Source organism: Melanerpes formicivorus, unplaced genomic scaffold, assembly GCF_026170545.1.
Source record: "Melanerpes formicivorus ecotype bairdi unplaced genomic scaffold, bMelFor1.0.p_v2 SCAF_46, whole genome shotgun sequence".
Lineage (NCBI taxonomy): Eukaryota > Metazoa > Chordata > Aves > Piciformes > Picidae > Melanerpes > Melanerpes formicivorus.
In genome coordinates, this window is record NW_027142398.1 from 4620271 (window position 1) to 4644980 (window position 24710).

Here is a 24710-nt window from a genome sequence, read left to right on the forward strand (position 1 = left end):
CCCTTCCCTTCCCTTCCCTTCCCTTCCCTTCCCTTCCCTTCCCTTCCCTTCCCTTCCCTTCCCTTCCCTTCCCTTCCCTTCCCTTCCCTTCCCACCCAAATTCAGCCAGCTCCCCCAGCCACTTACCAAGCCTGGGCAGCTGGTGCCCACCCCAGCCCTGCAGCCAGGAATTTGTCACTTCTCTTTCTCCTGCAGGGAGGTTGTGTCCCTGCAGCAGAGGAAGAAGCTCCTGGGACACACTGCAGGTCGCCAGGAGGAGCAGGGAAGGTGCTGTAGTGGGGGCAGGGTTTGGATCATGGCTGCAGGAGCTGGTGCCAGGCTGCAGCACACCAGGACCTGGAGCAAAGGACAAGGACACCTCTTGTAATTCCCTTCCTGGCACAAGCAGGAGCACCCTGGGGCTGCTCCTGAGCTGTGCCCTGGCCCCAAGGCCTCCATGCCAACTGCTGTGACCATGGAGACAGGGGAGATGGCATGGCTGCAAGCAGCTGTGCCCTGGCAGTGCCCTGTGGGGCAGGTGAGGGACCATGGGTCAGAAATGAAGGCAGACCTTTATTTACAGTGACAAACAAAAGGGACAAAACAATTAACTCCTGGGGCTCTTCCCTCCCAGCCCTTCAGCTGGGTGCTTCCCAGCCTCACCCAGACACCAGCCCTGGCCCTGGGCTGCTGGGATAAGGCCTACAACTGCTGGGGGTCATTTGGCACCAACCAAGCCACCCTGCCCCACCACCCCTGGGGCACACGGGGGTCAGGAGCAGCTTGGCACAGCTCCCAGCTGCCCTGGCTGCAACCCTGCTGCTGGGACCAGCGAAGGAAAAGCTTCTTCCTGGTCAGAGGAGCAGGGAGGGGAGCAGGGAGGGGAGCAGGCTGTGTGTATTGCACTTGGCTGCAGATCTCAGCATCGAGGAAGGGAAGGGGCTGGCAGGATGTGTCCCACAGCTCAGCACCCTGCAGCCTGGCTAAATGCTTTGGCATCACCTAGTGCCCAGCGAGGCTCTGTGCTGTGCCCAGCGTTGGAGCTGTCCTTTGGGAGGGGATGCTCTGTGCCCCCTCCCGTACGAAGCAGAGCACTGCCCTGGGGCAGCAGCCCCGGGTGGTGGCAGCAGGACCAGGCTGTCCCCAGCAGGACCAGGCTGTCCCCAGCGCCAGGGTGGCACCCGTGGGCTCTGCGGTGCCCGGGGGGGTGCTCCTGCTCTCGGCTCAGGTGGCAGGAGGCTCCCACGGTCCTTGGTGAAGCAGCTCGGTGTGGGGCAGAGGTAGAGCCTGGTGGGGCAGCTGGTGGGGCACCTGATGGGGCACCAGCTATCCCCAGAGTCCCCAGGGCTCTACAGCTTCACCCTTCCCCAGGCAGCGCCCGAGCCCAGCTCGCCGGCTGCCAGCTGAGGTTTGCAGGGGGAGAGGATTCAGCTCTCCTTCACCAGGCTCAGCCCACACCGGCTCAGGGACAGAGCAGACTACGGCAGAGCGCGGGTTGGGGGCTGGGGGGTCCCGCTCTGGGCGCCCCCCGGTGCGTGCAGCCCTCAGGAGGAGAAGCAGAGCCCACAGCACTCCATGCAGATCTCCAGGCAGTCGGCAGACTCGCAGCAGGCATCGATGATGCCGCAGTCCATGTCGCAGGGCAGGTCGCAGTCTGCGCACTCGCCGGAGTTGCAGCAGCAGCAGCAGATGCAGGAATCCTCCGAGGTGCAGGAGCCGCAGGTGGCGCAGTCCAGGACGATGTTGCAGAGGGTCAGGAACTCGCAGAAGAGGCAGGAGAGGATGCAGTGGACGCAGCAGTCTGCGGAGGACAGGCAGGGGGTGGGCGGAGGGCGGGCAGAGGGCCGGCGGAGGGCCGGCGGAGGGGACAAGCCTGGCTGCGTGAGGCAGCACCTGGATGCTCAGCCCCGTGAGAGGCTGTGGAGCCTCCTTCTCTGGAGACTTCCAAGACCCATCTGGTGTGTTCCTGTGGGACCTGGCCTGGCTGATCCTGCTCTGGCAGAGGGGTTAGACTCAATGTCATCTCCAGAGGTCCCTTCCAACCCCTACTGCTCTGTGGTAAGGGTGGAAATCCTCCCTCAGGCATTAATGGAAGGGATGGGAAGAGGGGCTGGGAGCCAGGCACTGCTCCAGAGGCCTCCCTCAACACCCAGGGACTGCTGAGACCCCAAGACAAACCCATTTTGGAGGACCTGAGATGAATCCCACTCAGCACCTGCCTTGCAGAAGGTGCCAGGAGGGGAGCTCAGCCAGTGCCCAGGTCTGAGGGTACCAGTGGGCTGCAAGGATGCTACCTGAGACACCCCAAGGGATGTGGGGTCAGAGAATGGCTGGAAAAGGACCCCCCCCCACACCCCCAGAGAGCAAATACCTTCTTGTGCCTCAATAGGGATGTGGGAAGAGGCTGACTTGGAGCTGCCTTTGCTCTTCTTGCTGCTCTGGCTGTTGATGGAGTGGTGAGACTGCAGCTTCCGGTGAGGCTTCTGGCTGCTGGGGAGGGCACGCAGGACCCCGTTCCCGGCCTCCCCGTTGGCACCCCCTGGGGTCACCCCACGCCCAGCCCCGTTCTGCAGCAGGTGGGTGCAGGGGCTGGGGGGCTGGGGGGCTGCTCGCCCCTGGGGCTGGCCTGGGAAGGGAAGGACAAAGGTTAGCCCCCCCCGAGCCATCCCTGAAGTGCCCAGGCCCCTGCCACCACGCAGACACCCGGCAGGGGACATGGAGGAGGAGGTCTCCTGGGGTCCCAGAGCTGCTGGAACGGGCAGGAGGGATGAATCCACCCTGGAGTGGGCACAGAGACACAGCAAGGCACATTCACCTGTGCCAAGCAGCCTGTGGCTGCCTTGGCCAAGCTACGATGCCATGAGCCCCGGGCACAGCTCCTGGCCAAGCCATTGCCCTCCATGCAGCCAGAGCTGAAGCTCCGCCGCAGCGCCCAGGCCGCTCATCTCCCCAGGACTGCAGCAGCTAACTGAAGGTCTCCCCAGCCTCTGGCTGAACTTCTCTGCAGGAGGAGGAGGGAAGCCACCATCTGCTCTGTCTGTGCCTCCCTCCAGCCCTGAGAGAGGTCTGTGGCCCTGTGCTCTGCTGCCCGAGCCAGCAGCACAGCTCAGCCCCTTCGCTGCTGCGGCGGTGGGCACCGGGGAGCCAGCCCAAGGGAGGGGGTTTGAGATCCACCCAGCCCACAGCAACGCCAATCAAAGCCACAAACAAAGTCCTGCCTGATGCTGCTGTGGCCAAAATTTGCTTTTCCTCTCCCAGGGCAGTAAACAAGGAATGATTCAGGGGAGAGGCTCGAGGGCAAAGGCACCTCTGGCTGCCAGGGAACAGGAGCTGCTTTCTGTGTGGGGTGGCCACGGGCATGGGGAGACAGCCAGGGTGGAGGGGGGCACAGACAGCCTCTGTCCTGCACCCACCCTTGCCAGTGAAAATAAAAGAGATGGAAAACAGAAGTGCATGGCCTCAGTGCCCAGCTGGGCTGAGAGGTGGAGGAAGGTTGAAGTGGGTGCTGGGTGACGCTGCCACTGGGAAGAGAACCTAAAATAACTGGACCTGAGTGGGATGAGCAGGCTGGAAGCAGGAGAGGTAGGGGAAGGGCAGCAAGGAGCAATGGAAAACAGGTCTGGGATAACATGGGATGTGTGTCCCCATAACAGCCCATTCCTGGAGCACTGGCTTCTCCAGCACACTCAACCAGCACCACGCTGGTGCTGAGCAGCACCAAGCTGGCACCAAGTAGCACTGAGCTGGCACCAAGTAGTACCGAGCTGGAAGGTGAGCACAGTGCCCAGGGGGTTGCCCACAGCCATGGCAGGCAGGGACTGAGCCCACAGGGACACACAGAGCAGCCAAGCCCTGCCCAGCAACAGCCAACCCTACAGCTTCCAGTGCTGGGCTGCTGTGGGGATGCAGAGCATGCAGAGTGCTGGCTTTGGCACTCTCAATTTCACTGCATTCCTCAGATTAAACTGTTTGTAAATCAGAATCAGGCTCTGGCTCCAGTGAGAGCAGCCAGCAGTCCCCCTCTAAGTCAGGAAAAATAGCTTCCAGTTTTCAGGAGAGCTTTCAGCTCATGGGAGCTCAAAGCTCTGCTAGGAGACACAACAGTTTGGGTTGGAAGGGACCTTCAAGCTCAGCCAGCTCCAACCCCCTGCCATGGGCAGGGACACCTCCCACCAGCCCAGGCTCCTCAAGGCCTCATCCAGCCTGGCCTTGAACACCTCCAGGGAGGGAGCATCCACAACCTCCCTGGGCAACCTGTGCCAATGTCTCACCACCCTCACATCTTCAGCCCCAGGCTTAGGTGGGGCAGTGTGTAACCCTCTCTGCTATCAGGGGGAGCCCAGCCCACCCCATGGCCTCCATGGCCTCAGAGCTTTGGAGGAAAACGACTGCCAAAGGCTCTTCAGTGACCAAAACCCTCCTGGGTGCTCACTTTGTGTCTCACTCCTGAGCTGATGCTCTCCTGGCACAGCCACGGCGCTGGCTCAGCTCAGGCTCCCCCACGGCAGCATCCCCATGGGTTGACTGCCCTGGGGGGGAGGGGCCTGGGGAGGGGGCTGCTTGGGGCCGCACCATGCAGGGTGCAGCAGGCTGCAGCGTGACTCAGAGGTGCAGAATGTCTGTGGGCAGCCAGCCCAGCTCCCAGATGCTTTTGCAAGGGCTGGAGCTCTGCTCGAGGAAACGTGAGCCCTGCTCGCTCCACGTACGCCTCAGGAGCACCCAGAGCCTTCCCTCCCCTTCCCACCCTGCTCGTCCAAGTTTGTAGCCTCATTCCCACCCTCCCTCCTCTCCCTGCCGGGAAGCATCCATCCACTTTACACCCCCTGGAAGGGCGAGCTGCAGGCTCACATCTGCCCAAGGGGAAGGGCTGCGTGCGTGAGGGGCAGCCTGGGGGCAAAACCCTGGCTGCAGGCTGGGGGCCAGGGCAAGAAGGATGGACAGTGTGAGTCCAGGAGAGCCTGGCCCCCAGGCTCCCACCTCTGCCAGCTCTGCTGTCCTGCCTCTGCAATGGGAAATGGAGCAGGGGCACCCCAGCCCCCACCTCTGCTCCTACCCCACCCCCCAGCATTTCTCAGGGCTATGGGGCCAGCAGGTCTGCAGCAGCAGAAACGGGGAGGTGCTGCTGGCCTCACCACTGCCTCCAGCAAACCAGCTCTGCAGAGCAGACAGCCTGCCCCATCCCCTGCTCAGGCTCTGCACCACCCTCACCCTTGCCCTGGATACGCCAAGGCAAGAGCTGTCCCAGTGGGAGCCATCTGCCTTTGCCCCAGCACAGGCTGCTGCGCTGTGACCAGCACCACGGAGCCCATTCTGCCCACCAGGGCTCTGGGAGGTGCTCCACACAGCAGCTGGCTCCTTCCCCAGGAGCTGGGCCTTCCTCCCACCACGGCATAGCAGCAGGGCCCCAACACGACTGAGAGTTCATCCAGTCACACCCCCACCCCCCTACCCCCCCACCCCCACCCCCCCTCCTCCTCTGCCACCAGACAGTCCCGAGGCCAAGGGCAGCAGGAGACATCTGGGTGATGCTGTGGATGCCACCCATCACTTTCCCCAGCTCCTGGTGACTCACACTCGGTTAAAGCCTTCTGCTGTGATGTGGGGAAGAGCAGAGTGAGGAGGAGAGAGCCTCCCACCGGAGCTGCCTCCCTTCTCAATGAGCTCTTGCACGATTCGATGGCAGCAGCCCCAAGCAGGGCACCCAGATGTGCCACCACGGAAGGGAACACTCACATGTCACAGCTTCGGGAGCACCTGCAAGCTCAGCCTGGGGCGCCTTTGTCACGACTGTTTGGGGCTCATCATCTTGCGGGGGCTTCTCCTTTGGTGCCGAGGGGCCAGCAGCAGGGCTGGCGTCCGGCCGCGGCTCCGCCGCTGGGGTCGGCCTCAGGGACGGCCGTGGGGTCTCGCCCACCCCTGCAAGAGAAACAGGGCTGGAGCTGAGCACCTTGGGGTGCACCGTGCCATGGGCAGAGACACCTCCCCCGCAGTCACCCAGCCCCACAGCCCCCACCCCACCGCCCCCCCAGCACAGCCCCAGCCGCTGCGAGCGGCCCCGGCGGCGCTTTGGGACTCTTGACTTCGGGCATGAGCCGAAGGCTCCCGCTGCTTGTGCAGCCTGGAGCTGGGGCACTGCGAGGGACTGGGGGCTGCTGGGGGCGGCCATGGGGGCTCCATCACCCCGCAGCCCCTCACCCCGCTGCAGCGGCAGCGCTTCCGCAGCACCCTCCCCGAAACCCCTCCTGCGGTCCCGCATTCCTGCAGCACAAAGCCAGCGGATCCGGTTACACTCCGCGCTTCAAGCTGGATTTTTCACCCCCCCCTTCCCATGAAAGAGCCACTGTCTGCCCTGCAGGAGCTGGCTGCCACCTCCCCTCCTGCTGCCGCTTGCTCCGGGACAGGAGCAGCCCCCTGCGAGACCCCCTTGATGGGGCAAGCAGGACCCAAACCGAGAGCTGTGTGAGTCCTTGTGGAGAGAAACCCCCGAACCGGAGCCCCCCTTGCCGAAAGCCAGCGAGGGGAAGGTACAACCTCCCGCAGAGCCAGCACTGCAGGCTCGGGGATGGCTGCCCCCCCCCCCCCAGTAGCAGGGGGTCTGTGGGGTGCTCACCGCCGTGCCAAGCTCCCCCACCCGCTGCCAGCCCCCTCCTGCCCCTCTCCCCAGCACTCAGAATAGAAGCTGCTTGCACAACAGGAGCTGGACTGCACTTTATATAAAACTAAATTATAGCCTGGGAGAAGGGAGGGAGCCCAAAGAGCCTTAATTGCCCTGGCTGCAGCCAGAGGTCCTGCACACAGGCGGGCCAGGGCTGGGGGTGGGGGGAGAGAGAGGCCCTGGACACTTCATTATACTTAATATAACAAAAGGTCCTACAAGCAGGAGCTGGGGAGGAAGGCAGGCAGACCTCACACGTAATTACAGGGACTGCAAGAGGGGGAGGTGGAGGGTCCCATCTCACCCCGGGGTCAGCTGCAGCCTGGACACACTGCAGAGGGGCTGCAGCCAGCCTGGGGCGATGCTTGCTCAGCTCCCAGCTCTGATACACACCCCCCCAGCTCACCTCCCTGCCTCAGCTGCACCACAGGCCCATCCCTGCTGCCCTCCCCAGGGTGCTGATCCAGCCTGGAGAGCCAGGTCTCCTGCCACCGGGGGCTTGCTGGGAGGGGAAGCTCACCCCAGTGCAGAGCCCTGCTTGCAGCCCGTGCAGGCAAGGCGAACTTGGGGCTCAGCAAGGGAACTTCAGCAGCTGGAAATGAATTTTACACGGCAAAGCTGGCTCCAAATCCCAAATGGAGTGGGAGCACGTGAGCCCCAGAGAGGAGAGAGCTCATTCCCATGCCCCTGGAAAGCCCAGGGCAAAAGAGGGAGGAGGAGAGAGCAGGCTGCCATCTGCCTATAGGTGTTTGTGCATAGGTGTGGTCTATAGGTGAATAATAACCACATCCTGCATCCACAGCCTCTGTCATGTCCCAGCCTGGACCAGCCTGACTCAGACCTGCAGTGCTCAGTCAGCACCTGGTCTGGAACCTGTTGAAGCCAGCCATGAAAACCCTGATGGTTGGGGGCTTGGGATGAAGCTCTGAGTCACAGCACCAAGGGACCTGAGCTGCTGGGCACTGGAGTAGCCAGGGAGCTGCTCTGGGCTCTGCTGGGAGATGCCCACAGTGTGCTCAGGGCTTAAAAATCATAGAATGGTTTGGGTTGGAAAAGACCCCAAAGGTCATCCAGTCCAACCAGCAACCCAACCCCTCCATGGCCCCAAACCATGGCCCCAGGAGCCATGGCCACAGCTTCCTGAACCCCTCCAGGGCTGGGGACACCCTGGGCAGCCTCTGCCAGTCCCTGAGCACTCCTGCAGCAAAGACATTGCTCCTCACCTCCAACCTCAGCCTCCCCTGGCACATTGCAGGCCATTTCCTCTCCTTCTATCACCTGACACCAGGGAGAAGAGACCAACCCCCACCTGGCTCCAGCCTCCTCTCAGGGGGTTGCAGAGGGCAATGAGGTCTCCCCTCGGCCTCCTCCAGACTGAGCAACCTCAGCTGATGCACACTGGGGAAAGAAAGAGCTGGAAAATGAGGCGCTGCAGTGGGAGAAGGGCTGCCCTGTGCATGGGGAGAGCTCCAGCTGCTCCCTGCCTCTGCCAGGGCTGCCCTGAGCTGCCTCCATCACAGCCCTTGCCCTCAGCCATGCCTGTTCCCCGGGGGCTGAGGACAAGGGTGGTCTGTTTAGATCCTGAGCACTGCCAGAAAGCAGCAGCATGAGCTGGTCCCACACAAGGCCACGGTGCTGGGCCACTGACTACTGGGACAAGGCTCATTTTTGCCCTCTCCACTTCACACATATAATTACCCTGCACAGCAAGAGGTCTCTCACACAACCACAGCCATGCAGGGAGGAAGGTGGCAATTAAATTAACTCCCACTGGAACAAGCTGGCCAGAGGAGACACTAAAATAGGAAAGAAATTCAGGCAAGCTGACTCTTCCCTGCTTCACACAGCCTTGGTTCCCTGCTGCTGCACACCCATGGGGAGCATCCAGCTGCAGCTGACCCCCCCCAGGTTCATGGGCAGCTCCCAGGAGTGAGATGGAGAAGGGCTGGGTCTGCCCTCAGGGTCACAGCCTGAGCCTGGGGCAGGGCTGGGGGCAGCTGGACCTGTGTGGGCTCAGCACAAAGCCTCCTGCACCACAGCCCTCTGCTGGGCCTGGAAACTGCACAGGAACCTTCCCACCCAGAAGGAAATGCAGGGGGAGGGGGGAGGGGAAGGCAGAGGGAGAGGTGGGGGGGAAGGCAGAGGGAGAGGTGGGGGGGAAGGCAGAGAGGGGGGTGGGAAGGCGGGGGGGGGGGGGAAGGCAGAGGGAGAGGGGGGGAAGGCGGGGGGGGAAAGGCAGAGGGAGAGGGGAAAGGCAGAGGGGGTGGGAAGGCAGAGGGAGAGAGGGGGGGGAAGGCAGAGGGAGAGAGGGGGGGGAAGGCAGAGGGAGAGAGGGGGGGGAAGGCAGAGGGAGAGAGGGGGGGGGAAGGCAGAGGGAGAGAGGGGGGGGAAGGCAGAGGGAGAGAGGGGGGGGAAGGCAGAGGGAGAGAGGGGGGGGAAGGCAGAGGGAGAGAGGGGGGGGAAGGCAGAGGGAGAGGGGGGGGGGAAGGCAGAGGGAGAGAGGGGGGGGAAGGCAGAGGGAGAGAGGGGGGGGGAAGGCAGAGGGAGGGGGGGGGGGAAGGCAGAGGGAGGGGGGGGGGGGAAGGCAGAGGGAGAGAGGGGGGGAAGGCAGAGGGAGATGCTCATGCACTGGGCTTGCAGTGGCTCTCCAACAAGCCTGGCAAAAGGCACCCCAGGCAGAAGCCTCACCCCTGCCAGCACAGATGGACAGACAGAGTCCCCACTCCCTGCTGCCACCAGAGCAGGGGCTGCCTCCTTTTCCCCTCCCCTGCTATTACCCCAGAACAAGACCAGGCTTGACCTAAATCTGTTGGGCTTAAACCCAGCCACAGGCCCGAGGCAAAATGCAGCTGAAGCCCTAAGGAGAGCTGAGGCAGCCCTCAGGATGGGACATCCACCCCACTCTGGGGGCACCCCCTTAGCAGCAGCACCCCCAGCTCCTTCCTGAGCAGGGCATCAGATGGCAGAGAAGCAGCCTGGGATGAGACTCCAGGGCCTCTGCTCCAGCTTTGGTGAGACAGGAGGCAGAAATGGAGGTGAGCAGGGCACAGGGAGAGCACCTGCCAGGCTCTGCTCCTGAGCACAGAGGTGATAAAGCACTGAAAACCATCAGCCAGGCTGCAACAAATCACAGCTCTGCCCTAAGGTATGGGAGATTGGGAAAGCTGATAGCCAGGGAACTGCTTTCTGTGCCTGCTGGTTGCCAAGCCTGGGAGATGCACACAGCTCAGCTCCTCTGACTGTTCTCCTCGCTCACAAAGTCCAAACCCACCTGTGGTAAAGGTCCCAAGACATCAGCCAAGCCCCAAAGACCACCAAGCACGGTGGGAGCTGAGAAAGGAAGGAGGAGAGGAAAGAGGTGAAGGAGCTGGAGAGGTTCAGTGGCTCTAAGCACTTCCTAGCACTCCTGGAAGGAAAAACGTTCCAAAGGCACAGCAAAGGGCAGTGAAGATGCTGAGGGGATTAGAACATCTGTGCTGTGAAGCAAGGCTGAGGGACCTGGGGCTTCTCAGCCTGGAGAAGAGAAGACTGAGGGGGAAGCTGATCAGTACTTGAAGGGTGGAGGTCAGGAGGATGGGGCCAGGCTTTTCTCAGGGGTGCCCAGAGACAGGGCAAGGGGCAGTGGGAAAGTTCCATCTGAACATGAGGGTAGTGGAGCCCTGGACCAGGCTGCCCAGAGAGGCTGAGTCTCCACTCCAGCCCTGCTGGGATGCCATCCTGTGCAACCTGCTCTAGGCTGGACAGGATGATCTCCAGAGGTCCCTTCCAAGCCCTCTCACTGTGATTCTTTCCCACCCTGCCTGCAGGGAGGGCCTGCTCTGTGTGTCCAGGGTCTGCAGGAGCCCCTGGGACAACCCCCAGCTGTTGTGATGAGGGGAAGCAGTGAGAGAGCTCTGGTGGGAGGCAGGCTCCCTTCCTGATGAGCTTGCAGGGCTGAGCTAACCCCGAGAAGCTGGACAAACAAAAGGAAACAGCAGAGTGTCAGCAGCTGCTGAGAGCAGCTGGCCAGGATGAGGCAGAGCTTCTCCAGCAGCACAAACACTGCCACACCACAGGCAGCATGGCCACAGCACCTCACAGGCACCTCTGGGCTTCCTTCTCTGCAGCTGGCTGTGGTGGCCAGGCCCCCAGGCTGGGAACACACAGAGGATGTGGGAAGAAGCAAAGCCAGAACCAAACTCTTAGGTCAAACCCACCCAGGCTGTCCCATGGCTCCTGCTCAGCTTTGCTGAGCAATAGAAGATACCTGCCTGGCTGCTTGGTTGGAGCCAGGTGGGGCTTGGTCTCCTCTCAGGTGATAGAAGGAGAGGAAATGACCTAAAATGGTGCCAGGGGAGGCACTTGAGGACATGATTTAGTGGCCATGGTGGGGTTGGGTTGCTGGTTGGACTCAATGTTCTTGGAGGACTTTTCCAACCCAAACAGTTCTATGACTCTGGATCCACACCTGAGCTCTTCTGAGCCTGAAGAGCATCCAAATCCAATCTCCTGCTGATGTGGAGATGCTCAGGGGAGTCTCCTGTCCCCCTTTCCCTCTCCCTTTAACCCCTCAGGAACAGTTGGGCAGGGAGGAGATGATGCTGGCTGGAGACACACACAGAGCCAGGCTGGTGAGGCCATGACCAGCACCCCCCTGGCAGCAGCATTTAGCTTGGGAGCCTCCTGATGTGTTCCATGCAGGTAGAAGGAGAGTGCAACCTCTCCTGCTTTCCCCACATGTGCTGCTTGGCCCCACCAGGTGCCTGCCTGACCTCCTGGAGGGGCATTTCAGAGCCTGATGCAGTGGTTTCAAGTGCAGGAGAGACAGCACTGAAGCAAATCCTTCTGATCCCCAGAGGCAGCCTGGAGGAGAGGGAAGAGAAATTCCTGTTCTCAGGTTTGCTCAACTGGGAACAATCCCTCATGGCTTGGTGCACATGGAGGCTGAAACTCCTGCACTGAAGCCTTTGCAGATCCTGTGATCTTCAGGGAGAGAGGCAGGAAGGTGGGAGGGCAAAGGAGGAGAAAGGTCCAGAGCTCCTGAGCACTCCCTGGGAGGCATCCGGGAAGCGTTTGCCTCGGTGTCCTTCAGCTCACCTGGGCAATGCTCTGGGCAAGCAGTGCAGCTCTGGGACAAAGAGGAATCTGCCCCCAAACCAGAGAGGATTCTATGAAAAGTGACTTCCTAAATGCAATAAAAAAGGCAAAACAAAGCACAAAAAACCTTCCCCACAAAACCCCAAACAGCTCTGCCGGGCTGGGAGCTGTTGTTGTTTGTTATTTATAGCCACTGGGTGGGTAGGAAGGGAGGGATCTGGGGCCAGCCAGCCAGGAGCAGCAGCTACCCAGGCAGTGCTTGACCTCAGCTCAAAGCTGCTCTGGTGGCAATCTCTCAGCTCCAGATTGGAGGCACTGAGCCCTCTGCTAAGATCCCATCAGCCCCAAGGCCTTGCTGAGCCAACCTGCTCCTGCAAAGGAGGCCCCAGCCAGCCCTGCTGGAGGAGGTGCTGCTGCCCTGGGACAGGGGGAGCAGGGTGCTGGAACACCCTTGAGCAGGGCTCCAGGGAAGAGAAGAAATAAAAGCCCTGTGAGAAGCAAGCACAGCTCCACAGATTGCATGGGCTTGGAAGGGACCTTCAGAGGTCATCCTGCCCAACAGCTCTGCCCCTGGCAGCGCTGGGGGAGGATTCCTCATGCTGCAAACATTTAACAGACAGATGAAGGCATCACCTGGGACTGCAGGTGCCAGGCAAGAAGCACTCTCTAAGCCTGAACTGGAGACAAGGGACAACACAGCTTGCTCCAGGACACAAGCCAGACCCAGCAGGACCAGGCTTCTGCCTCCAGCTTCCCAGGGTCAGGTCTGGGCTTTGCCTAAACCAAAGAGCAAAGTCCAACATCCCAAATGTGCTGCAGGGGCAAGGGGTGGAGGAAAATGGTGAGGAAAGCCAAAGGGTCACGGAGCCAGCGTGGGGCTGAGTCGACTTTCATTGACTCTGAGGAGCACCATGGCAGCTTGGCACTTCCTGGTGCTGGCCAGGAGGATGTAAACCCCATGGCATGGGAGTCTGGCATGGAGGAAGGAGGCAAACCTCCATACCACTGGAGCCTGGCATGTAGGAAGGAAGCAAGAGGAGATCCTGCCACATCCCAGGTCTCCTAAAGGAGCAGCAACTAACCTTGACACCTGCAAAGTGGCTCAGTCAATGCCTATCAGATCCAAGGAGATTCTGGGAGTTAGAGAGCAAGGAGCCACACCATTGTGCTGGGGAAACAATTAAGGAGGGTCTAATTAAGGACCATGCCAGAACAGTAATTGTCTGACCTCAGGGGGTCAAAGCAGCACAGGGTCTGCCAGGGCAGATTTGTGTCCTTCCAAGCTGCTAAGAGTCCTCACAAGAAGTTAATTGAAGAGCAGCTAGGTGTGAGCTGGGGGACATCATTAATAACAGGAGTGACAATTTGCACTTCTGCAGCAGCCCTCAGCCAAAGATGCACTCAGCAGGCAGCCCTGAGCCCATGCCCAGCACACACTGCCCAGCGCCACCGCCTCGGCGCTGGCACAGCCTCAGGTCTAAGCCCCTGTGAAGTGAAGCCTTACCACAGGCTCTATGGAAGCTTCTCTGGAGCCCCCAACACAAGGAGGACGTGGATCTGCTGGGGAGGGTCCAGAGGAGGGTCACAAAGATGATCAGAGGGCGGAGCAAGGATCTGCTGGAGCCAGCCTGACCACCGCGCGCAGGGCAACGCCGCGCCGACAGCTCTGCCCTGGCACCGAAAGCAGCTGAACCGGGCGAGCACCATCCTGCCCCAGGCACTGGGGGAAAGAGGCAGAGCTGGGAGCCTCCTGCACACCCACGGGGAGCACCCCAAGGGAGGGATGGGAGCGAGGTGAAAGCGTCTCCTGAAGCTTCCTGCACCTTGGGCTGCGCCACCGCAGGGCTGGAGATGCCAGCTGGGGACCACCGGCCCTGGGAGTTTCTCCAAGCCATAGGGATGTGGTGCTTCAGGACAGGGCTCCGTGGTGGCCTTGGTGGAGTAGGGGTAATGGTTGGACTGATGATCTTGAAGGGCTTTTCCAGCCTACAGCATTCTGTGCACCAGTGGAAGCACAGTGGGGTGGCAGTGGAGCAAGTGGGGAACCTTCCCCCTCAAGTCAAAGACCAAGCCCAACACAGCTACCAAAGCCCAGATCGAAAGGAGATAGGTGACAGTCTGTATCCATGTGCTTACAGCAGGAAAGAGCCTCAAGATTGGGATTTGGGGCAAAAAAAAACCCCAACCCCAACCCATTAGCCCATCCCTGCTGCCCTGCAACAGCTCAGTGCCACCAGCACCCCCTGGGCACAGCACCCTGGGCGGGACACGGGGAGGGACCCGCCTGGCTCCATCCCACCCCAGAACCCACAGCCCTGGGAGGCTGCAGAGGGCAGAGCTGAGGGAAAAAAATCAGCAGGAGTAGAGAAAAGACCTTGAGGAGAAGTTGGGTTGCTGCAGCTCCTCGAGTGGAGCAGGAGCTTTCCAAGGCAATTCAGTCAGGAGCTGGAGCGGGAGCAGGAGGCTGGGGCGGTGAGAGGCACAGCCCCCAGGGGCCTGCTTTGTTTTGCTCCAACCCAGAAACCCTTGAAAAAAGCCAGAAATCTGCCCTTGCTCTTGCTTGCTTTTGCCTTTTGGGGGTTTGGGGTTTTTTTTTTTTCCTTCTTTTTGGAGTTTTCTTCTTGTTGCTGAAAGCAAATCAAAAGCCAAAGCATTTTCCTGAGCAGCTGAGAAACTCTGCAAGGAAAACAGCAGTGAAATGTGAAAGGCAAGCAGAAAGGGAATGCTCTCCTCCTGGTTTTTGGGGGGGTTGCTGCTGTTATTTTGGTGCAAAAATAAAGTCTTTATCTGGGCTAAAAATATTTATATGTACACACACATAAATGACAACTTTGTGCCTTTCAGGGCTCTTTGTTTCAGCCTTCTCTGCGCTCACAGGATGCCCATCGGTGACTCTGCAGCCAGCTGCACTTAAAGCAGTGCTAAGACAAGCAAAGAGCCTTTTACTTGGCCCTTGGAGGGGGCTGCCTTTCTTTCTGCTCCTCTCCCAGGGCAGGACAGCAGCCCAGTGATGGGTACCTGGGTGATGGTGGCACCAGCTCCTCCCCTGCCCACAGCCCCACGGCGCTCAGGGCGCCCAGGGGTGCTCAGGAGCCCAAGATGGGTGGCAGAAGCCTTGTGCGAGCAGCCAGCCTGCCCAGGCTGAGCCCTCCCTGGGCTGAAGGCTGCCCTGCTGGGGCTGCAGCAGGCAGCAGTTTTCCATCTGCTCTTACACCTCAGGGCAAACTCCCTGGGAACAGGCAGAAAGAATTAAAGGGGAACAAAACAAAACACAACAAGAAGTGCCTGTGTGAGCATCCCATCCCTGGCCAGCTCCAAGCACAGAGCTGCCAGCACCTCCAGCCAAGCTGGGACACAGGCATGGAGCTGGGACAGGGCAGGGGGGGGCATGGTGGTGGCCCCACACAGCCCAAGTCTCTGCTGGGAAGGGCAAGAAGGGAGGTGGGAAGGAGCAGAGTGAAATCCAAATCTGCTGGGGGTGGATTGGCCTCAAGCATCTGGACCTGGCTTTGATTCCCCGAAGGAAAGACTCTCTCCTGCTGTCCCTGTTCCTCCCTCCCCATAAAGGGAAAAGAACAACAAAAACAATCTCACCAGGCAAAAGGGTTTCTGATTTTCTCTTGGTTTTGGTTAATTCCTCAAAAAGGCACAAACAAAACCACCCAGAGCGTGCCCCAGCCCCCCCCAGCAGCCAGCAGCCTCTGCTCCCTGAGCCTCCTCTACAAACCACCTGAGGCTATTCCAGGGGTCTGGTTTGCAACCTGCCCTTCCCTCCAGGGCTCCAGGCCTGGCTCCAGAGATGCCAAGGCACAAACTCCAGGAAACAAGGCTGGGAAAGAGCAGCAAGTGTGGCAGTGCCAGCCCGACCCTGCCCAGGACGCAGTGCTGGTGCCAAACCCCGCTGGCACCTCAGGCTCCCCGTTAGTGTCACAGGCTTGGTGCTCATCAGGTGAGCTTCTCCAATTAGCAAAGCCTTGGAAAAGGGAATGGAGCAGAAGTTCCCAGGCTCCATGGTGCGTGGCAGAGCCCCTGGACACTGCCCAGGTGACAATGGCCCTGAACCCAAATGTCATGAGGCCAAGGAAGCACCAAAGGCAAACCAGAGCCTCTCCATTCATTGCTCACCAAAGCAACTGAAGGAAAGAAGGGAAAGGAAGGAGATGTGAGCAAGAATTCAAAGCTCCAGACCTGCAGCTGGAAAGCTGCTCTCTGAGACAGGCCACAGATACTCTCCCAGCCTGAAGTTTGGCCTCAGGAGCCAGCAGATGAAAGTATTTGGCCCCAAGAGCCTGGGCAGAGGGGAATCAAAGAGGTCCTGGAGACCTCCTTGGCTCTCCCGGCTCTGCACACTCTCAAAGGGGGGTCAGGGCAGTACATTTGGCTCAGCTCTGCTCAAGTCCAACCACCTCAGGTCCAAGCTCTCCTCTGGAAGGAGGTGGCCAAGAGGAGGTTGGGTTAGGAGCTGGTTTGGGATGGAGGTGACACCCCTCCAACCATGACAGACCCCAGCAAGCACTTCCAGCTCTTCACACCTTGGCCAAGCCCCACAGCTCCTGCTCAAGACATCAGTGCAACCAGGAGGCTGAACCATGCTCTGCCTCCACACTGCTCCTGCACGGTCCTAGGAGCATGGAGAAGCTGCAGGGCCATTTCTCCCCCACTCTCCCCCCCACTTTCTAAACTGCTTTGTAGGGTAACCAGCCCTTAACCTCACAGCAGCCACTGCACAGTGTGCTGCTACCCCAGGCTGCTGGCAAGGTCCTGTGCTGAAGCTTTTTTGCCCTAGGTCCATGCAGGAGCAGTTCACCATTTCCCACCTGGAGTGGAAAGCAAATGGAAGGAAACCCAGGGAAGAAAGCTGCCTGCAGCTGCCTCGGCCCCCAGCCGTGGCTGCAGCACCAAGGGGAGCCTGCAGCATCCAGCTGGAAGAGCAGGGGGAAGAGAACAAGAGGATGTGTTCTCCAAAACTTGGTCCCAGCTGTGCTCCAGGCCAAAGGCAGCAAGGGGAGAGATCCAGCTGTGCTCAGCTGGGTCTTGGTGCACCTCTGTGCCCACTGCTCCCGTGGCACAGCTCCTGCCTGCTGCCTGCCAGCTGCTTTTGGAGCACACAGGGCCCTGGTCCTGGGCAGGATTTAGCCCCTTTTGTGTCTCTGCTCTGAGAGCACACAGCAGTGTTCCACCTCCCGCCAGCAGCTCCTTGCTCCAGCAGGTTTTGTTCTCACACTGGGAAGTTGAATGCAATCCCTGCACGTGAGCCTTGGCAGGCACTGACCACCACGGGCCACCAGCGCCGGGCACGGACAAGCACGGGCCACCAGCGCCGGGCACGGACCACCACGGGCCACCAGCGCCGGGCACGGACCAGCATGGGCCACCAGCGCCGGGCACGGACCAGCATGGGCCACCAGCGCCGGGCACGGACCACCACGGGCCACCAGCCCAAGTTCTCCTGACCCAGGCAAAGCCACCACACACTGAGTGGCTCAGCTCAGCTCAGCTTTGCCCCACAGAAAGAGTGAAGATTCCCCAAACTTTCCCCCCTATTCCTCCACAGCCCCCTGCGTCCTGCTGGAGAGCCCCAGGGAGCCACTGCAGGGTGGGGAAGGGGTCCCCCAGCCCCTCATACCCGTCCCTTAGGGGAAGGAGGGGTCTTAACCCTTTCCATCCACACACCCCCCCCCAGGTGCCCTCTCTGCTTGGCTGAGTTACAGAAACTGCTGCAAAGTTTGTGCCATGAACTCCCCCCGGGGTTGGCTGCATCTGTGTGCCAGTCCCGTGCCAGGCACACACAGATGTGCACAGTGTAAGGGGCACACACTCACTGCTGTCTGTCCCCCCCATCCCCAGCCCTGCACCCCAGCCCTGTCCACCCACAGCCCCCCAATTCCCCTCCCCCAAAACCTCTCCATGCACTCACACCGTCGCCAGCAATGTGCCCCCCAGGGGCACCCCCCCAACGTGCGCCCAAACCCCATGCTCTTCACACCCCCCGAGCCGTGTGCGACCCCCGAATTGCGTACACACCCCCCACCCCCCCCCCCCCCGGAACGGAGCTTTCCATCCCTCTGCTGTGTGCCTACCCCAAGCTGTGCACAGACCCCCGGAGCCCCCAGAGAGCTCTCCCAGCCGCGCAGATTTCCCCCCACACACACTCCAAAGGCACACACAGAACCCCCCCCAGCAGTGAACCCCCCAGCCATGCACAGCTCCCAAAGTCGCACACCCCCCCCGGCCACGCACACCCACTCAGCCGTGGACCCTGCCGTCCAGTCAGCCTCCAGCCATGAACCCCCTCCCCAAGCCACGCACTCCCTGCACTCCCCCCCCCCCCACCCCGCAAGCCTTGCGCACAGCCCCCAAGCCGTGCACCCCCCCCCAAGCAGTTCACTCAGCCGTGCACCCCCCCAACACTCACACCCCACACCCCCACAAACCGTGTCCCCCCTAACCCTGGCGGCGCCACCACCCCTCCCGGTACCTGTGGCTGGGGCGGGCTCGGCTCGGGGGGGCTCCGGGCGGCTCGGCCGGTGGCTGCTGACCTGGGACATGGGTGAGGGGGGCGGCGGCAGCGGCGGCAGCAGCAGCAGCGGGGAGGGAGGAAGGGAGGGGGCTGAGCGCGGGCCGGTACCGACCCCGGCCCCACCAGCCCGGCCTCACCTGGGGGGGCCCCGCGGGCCGCCGCTGCTCGGCTCAGCCCCGCACCCGCCCCTGCCGCGCATCCCCCGGCCCCGCCGCGGCCGCCGCCTCCAGCCGGGGCGCGGGCTCGGGGCTGGGCTCGGTGGTTGGTTGGATGTTGGGTGGGATTTTTTTTTTCCCTCAATTGCTTTAAAAAAATAATAAAAAAAAAAAACCCTCCTAACCCCCTCGCAGCCCACCCCCCAGACCCAAAACCGGGCAGCTGCGAGCCCCAGGCAAGCTCCGCCCGCGTCCGGCGGCCCCGCGGAGCTGGAGGGGGGAAGGAAAAGTTGCTTTTGGGGGCTGGAGCAAGGCCGGGGAGGGGAGAGGCGCAGGGCAGGCTGCGGTTGTTTGGCTCCCGGGACCAGCTTTGAAGTTGGGCTTGCTCAGCTCTGCTGCGCTCCCAGCCCGAGCGCTGAGCTCCCCCCCTCCAGAAAGTTAAACGGGAGAGAGGGGAGGGGGAGGGGGAGGGGGGATTAGTGGGCTCGGGAAAGTCCCAGCACCCTGGGGTGGGTGCCCCCGGTCTGTCCGCTCTGCGCCTGGGCGTGGAAGCAAAGAGGTTTCTCCTGTTCCTGACTTTCCTGGCACGGCTCTGCCTCACCCACCCCTCCCTGCCTCAGTTTCCCCAGCTGGCAAAGCTGGGGTTGGGCTCCTCGGGGCGACGCCTGGAGGTGCTGGGATCAGCGGTGACGACGTCGCTGCCGTCACCAGCCGCGATAGTGACGACATCAAAGCCTGGCCTCAGCCTGTCCCGGGCGGGCCGAGCCGGGGCTCGCTGCCTTCGCTCCGTGTCCCTGCACGGTCCCCAGGAGGCTTCGTCCTCGTGCAGAGGATCATGTAGGACCTGGCAGGACCTCTCCAGCGCTGGATTCTCACAGCACCGCTGCCTTTCCCCTGCCCTGAAGAGAGCATCGCAGCTTGGATACAAAGCAGCTGTGACGGCTCCGGAGCTCTCCTGGAGCCCTGCTCCTGGCAGCCTGAGCCTGGGGCTGAGCTAGCTGGTAGCACGGGGGGGGCTGCCCAACCTGTGGCAGGGGGTTGGGGGTCACCAGCTTCCCTCTGTCACCACTTCCTGGGCACACCAGAGGTCCAGGGGGACAGCTTGATTTTACACTCCAGAGTTAAGGCTCTGGGTTCCCAGAGCAGAGTTGGCTCCACTGGGCAGCCCCCCACCCCCAGAAGAGATCAAGTCCAACCACTTGCCTAGAGCTCACAATCCACCACTGCTGCTGAGCCACTGAGCCCTCAGCACCACATCCACACAGCTTTTAAACACCTCCAAGGATGGGGACTCCACCACTGCCTTGGGCAGCCTGGGCCAGTGCCTGAGAACCTTTTCTGTGAAGAAAATTGTCCTAATATCCAAACTGAAGCTCCCCTGGTGGTTTCCTCTTGTCTGTCACCTGCTGAGAGAAGAGCCCAGCCCACACCTGGCTCCAATCTCATTTCAGCCTCCTCTTCTTCAGGCCACACAACCCCAGTTCTTCTCTCAGGTGCTCCTCATAGAACTTGGGTTCAAAGCCCCTTCCCAGCTTCACTCCTCTGCTCTGGCCATGCTCCAGCACCTCAATGTCCTTCTTGCAGCGAGGGACCCACAAGGGTGCCACCTGCCATGCTTGCACTGCCTGCAGCCCCAGCAGGACCCAGCCAGCTTCCCACAAGCCCTCGCTGGGGCAGTGTCCAGGCCCTGCTGGTGAGGGTGAGCAGGGCCATGGGGTGTGCCCACACCACCAGCCTGTGAGGCAGTGTCTGAGTCATGCCAGGAGCATGCCAGCCCCGCACATTCCTCCCTGTTTACCTGCTCAGGCACCCCAGAGTCCAGCCACGCTGCAGGGGCTCCATCCATGCAGCTCCTGGGGGGACATGGCCCCACCAGACCAAGGGGCTTGATCCAAGAAGACCCCAGAAACCCTGAGATTGCCTTGGACCTGGGGAAGGAGGAGGGTGGCTGCCCTGGGTGGGTGATGCTCTGCCTGTGGGAGGATGGAGCTGGGAACGTGGGTGCCACATGCTCAGCTCAGGCCATGAGGCTGCAGAGCTGGGTGGGATTAGCAGCAGATCTTTTTTTCCCTCTGTGCTGACAGCTTGGCCTGATAAGCCACAAAGCCCAAATAATTAAAGGGTGCTTGGGACGCTGAGTCACAACTTTGGTGGCCCAGGATCTCTCCTCTGGCTCTGGAGGGGAGAAGGGACTCCCTGGGGGGGCTGTGTGGGCATGCTGGCAGCTGGGCCGTGCTGGAAAGGGCTTTGCAGGGTTTTGGGGGGCTGGAGAGCAGCAGAGCTTTGCCTACAGCCACACTGGGGCCATGGTGTTGCCTGCCCCATGAGCCATCCCAGCAAGCCTCCCATGGACACCCCTGGCCTCAGAGGCACAGCACTGCTGCCCCTCCAAGCAAAAGGGATTACACCAAAGTCAGGATCCAGCCTTGCAAACCAAGCCTGCACCCTCTTTCCTTCCACCACCTGTGTCCCTCTGCTCTGTGGTGAAATGCTGCCCTGGTGCCTGCGCTCGGGGCTCAGCCTGGGCAGGATCCACCCCACAGCAGGGGGCACGACCTGCTCTCTGCTCCCTTGACCCTGGGCTTAGCCCTCCTCCGCTGCTCCCCCACCGCCTCCTCACTGCCTGCTCCCGTTGGGGTTCCTCTCCCGCCCCATCCCACGTTCATTCAGAAGCAGGAGGAGAATTTTGGCAAGCAAAAAGCGAGGGCAGCCGGGGCCCAGCCTTCCCCAGCCTCTCCGTGTGGTGAGGACGGTTCCAGCACGTCACCGGCAGCAGCCGTCCCCGGCGGCATCCGGCGGGGCCGCGGCTCAGCCAGCCCTGCCGCCGCTCTCCCATGAAGGGCCCTGGAAAGAAATGTGCTGGCACCTTGTCTTGCTGTTGCCCAACAGCAGTGAAGCAGCCTCCAACGCTCTCCCTCGCTGTGGAGCTGCTGGTCCCTCGGCTTGGTGGTCCCATGGGGGCTTGCAGCTCCACTGCTGTACCCCAAAACCCCAGGGGTGGAGGCGAGGTAGTGACAGCATGAGAGGGAATGGCTTTAGGCTGGAAGAGGGGAGATTGGGACTGGATATTAGGAAGAAATTCTTTCGAGTGAGGGTACAGGTTGCCCTGGGAGGTTGTGGATGTCCCCTCCCTGGAGGTGTTCAGGGCCAGGCTGGATGAGGCCTTGAGCAAGCTGGGCTGGTGGGAGGTGTCCCTGCCCGTGGCTGGGGGTTTGGAACTGGATGATCTTTAAGGTCCCTTCCACCCCAAACCATTCTATGACTCCCTGAGCAGGAAGGTGCAAACAAGTCCAGGGAAGGGTCACAATTTGCCTAGCAAAGCTGAGTGCTCAGGACACCAAGATAAGCATTTCCCACAACAAGAAGTACTTTGTTTTGCCCCAAAGTCTTGCCCCCTCTGAAGAAAACTCCCCCCGAGCAGTTCTGGCAGAGGTGGGCAGGGGTGGGCAGGAGAAGGGCTTGGGGCCCCCCGCGGTGTGCAGGCTTGACCTAAGCGCGGTGATTAGAGCTGGGTTAATCCTGCCCTGCACGGCGGAGCGCTGCACCCCGAGCAGCTCGGTGTTTTGGAAAGCCCAGGCCGGTTTCTGTAGGTGTGGGACAGCTCTGACCCACATTCACAGCGCCTGGCAGCCGCCGCGCCGAGCTCCTGCGCTGCCAAAGTCAATCCGGCCAGGTCCTCCCAGCTCCCGCCCGCGGCTTGCGCTCCTCGGGGAGGGGGGTGGGATGTGTGTGAGGAGGGTCTGCACCCTATCACCCCCCAGGCCTGCTGCTCCCCAGCCACAGCTCCCCATCACCCAGGCTGGGGAAGAAGGAGGGGCAGAGGTTTAAACCTCCCCGACCTTCCCGACTCCGGCGGGGATCTAGCGCTGCAGCCTGGGCTCCGCAGTTCAAAGCGAAGGTTTTGCAACATTCCCGGCATTTATCCCTCGGCAAAGCCTTCGCAGTTTCGAAAGGGAAAAAAAACAGCCAACAAAACAAACAAAATAAATAAAGAGGAGAAGAAAATGTCTTCGATCTGAAAACAACACCACACAAAATAGCCCCCCCCGCCCCCCCGCCAGCCTCAACCCCAAACCGCAGCGCGGTTAACCTGCCATGAATGGGACTGCAGACGTCGGGCCGGGGCTCAGCACAGAGCCCGGCTGTGCAGACTTGGGCTGTGTTTGCTTAGGGTCCAAGCCATCACCCCCTGATCTTCTCCAGCATTAATTACCAGGCACCGGGAGCACACAAAACCTCCTAACAAAATAACCTTCTCAAACCCTTCTGTGCTGGGAGGGGGGGTTGGGAGGTGTATGGGGGGAGGGGGAGAGTGGTGCTGGGAGGGGGAGGGGGGAGGTGAGGCTCTGGGTTTGCAGTGAATGACCCCAGTGTTTGGGAGCTGCTGCTGCAGGATTTTGATGAGTCACGAGCTATTTCTGTAAATAATGAGAAAAAAAATAAGGGGGGGGGGGGGGGGGGGAGAAGGGAAAAAAGGGAATAAAAAGGAGAAAAACAAGGAAAAAAAGAAGAGAAGGAAATGGACATTACAAAATCTCCTCGTGGAGCTTCACCTTTTGAAGATGGAACATGAAAGTCTTGCCCCTTCCCCTCTGTGCCACCCTTCAGCCCTGGGGGGGTTGCATGCAAGTGCTGTGCTCAGGGGGAGGCAGAGACAGGGGAGCAGCCCCACCACTGCCACCCACCGTGGCTGCACCCAGGGGACCACTGGGAATCGTGGCTTGGGCAGCTTGAGGGCCCCTTTGGTGCTGGGGGGAGCTCATGGGCCCCGTCCCAGCTGGGCATGGGACTGTGCATCGCTGTGGCCTCTTGCAGGGATAGCAACTGGGGGATCAAAAGGATGATAGGATGAGAGGGAACAGCCTCAGGTTGTGCCAGGGGAGGTTTAGGTTGGACATTAGGGGAAAGTTCTTCCCTGCAAGGGTTGTCAAGGCCTGGAACAGGCTGCCCAGGGCAGTGGTTGAATCACCATCCCTGGGGGGGTGGTGGTTTAAAAGACACATGAGAGGTGATGCTGAGGGACTTGGTTCAGTGGTGACCTGGTACTGTTGGGTTGATGGACTTGATCCCTTCCAACCAAAACGCTTCTGTGACTCAATGAAGAGCAGCAGCATTGCTGGAGAGCAGAGGGTGCAGCCAGGGATGGAGATGGTGACAGCAGCACTGTCCCTGCACAGGATCAGGGCCAGCATTTCTCCTCACTGCTGTGCTGGGCACAGACCTGGGCAGAGTCAGAGCTCCCCTGGATGTGGGGAAAAGCATCGAGCTGGCTGGAGAAGAGGGTTGTAGCCCCATGGATGTGGGCCCCAGAGCACCCAGGAGGGGAGAGAAGGAGAGGGGTGGGTGCCTCCTGCTGTGGGAAGGGGGGGCAGCTGGTCCCAGCCTCTCCCCCCCTCCACGCACTGGTTTAGCAATCAGACCAAGGCAGCTTTCATGCCCACAGCAAAAAGGGAAAAGAAGTTTCTAGTTTAAAAGTTAAAAGCTGTTTCTCCAAGTGTTAAATCAATCAAAGCCACATGTTCCCCCAAGTGATGGACAGCCTGGAGCCGGCTGCAGGCCCCCTGGGAGCTGGGATGGGGACGCTGACCCCTCCGCATGGCTCGTGCACCCATGGGTGCTGGCTCAGCCCCCCGGGGGGCAGCGTGGGGCTGGTGCAGGCACGTTCAGCACACCCCAGGAAGCCACTGGCAAGCTGGCCACGGTTCAGAGAGCCCTGGAAAAGGGCCACTGGAAAAAAGATTAAGTTTGGCTGGGATGGAGCAGCAGAGGGAAGGGGATGTAACAGTCTATTAATATTGGCAGGGTCTAGACACAGCTGGGAGCCAGCCACGGAGCCGGGCTGCGGACCCAGGGGCTGGGGGCTGCAGCGGGGGCTGAAATCTGCTCCCCGCCCTGGCCCAGCCTCCTCCCTGGCCCCTTTGCTGCTGCAGCTCTGGCTGGGACTCGGAGTGAGGCTATTCAGGAAAAAACCCAAGGCAAGAGCCAAAAGTTCTGACTGATGAGGCCTGGATGGCCTGGGAAGACAATTCCCCGAGGGGATTGGTTTTAGAGGGCAGATATCACAGGATCATTGAGGCTGGAAAAGCCCTCCAGGATCATCCAGTCCAGCCATCAGCCCAGCACCACCGCGGCCACTAACCCAGGCCCCCAGGTGCCATTGGCCACACACCGGTTTGAAAGGGGGACAGGGTTTGATTGATGTCTGAGGCGGTGCTGGGTCAAGGGTTGGAGCTGGCCATCTCCGAGGCCTTTTCCCACCAAGCCAATTGCCAGGACCCTCCCTGACTGGAACCACCTGAAGGAAGCAGGCAGCAGGGCAGCAGGA

The 24710-nt window shown here is 61.0% G+C and overlaps 1 protein-coding gene across 1 annotated transcript; it reads right to left on the reverse strand.

Moving 5' to 3' along the window:
- Window positions 1-532: 532 nt before the first annotated feature.
- On the reverse strand, window positions 533-18997 carry MDFI (MyoD family inhibitor). The gene is made up of 4 exons (XM_068159445.1): window positions 18189-18997; window positions 5713-5895; window positions 2351-2605; window positions 533-1780 (listed from the first exon to the last, which is right to left on the reverse strand). Exons 1-4 carry the CDS (start codon window positions 18256-18258, stop codon window positions 1524-1526), a joined length of 765 nt encoding a protein of 254 aa, XP_068015546.1. The 5' UTR covers window positions 18259-18997; the 3' UTR covers window positions 533-1523.
- Between the last annotated feature and the right edge of the window lie 5713 nt (window positions 18998-24710).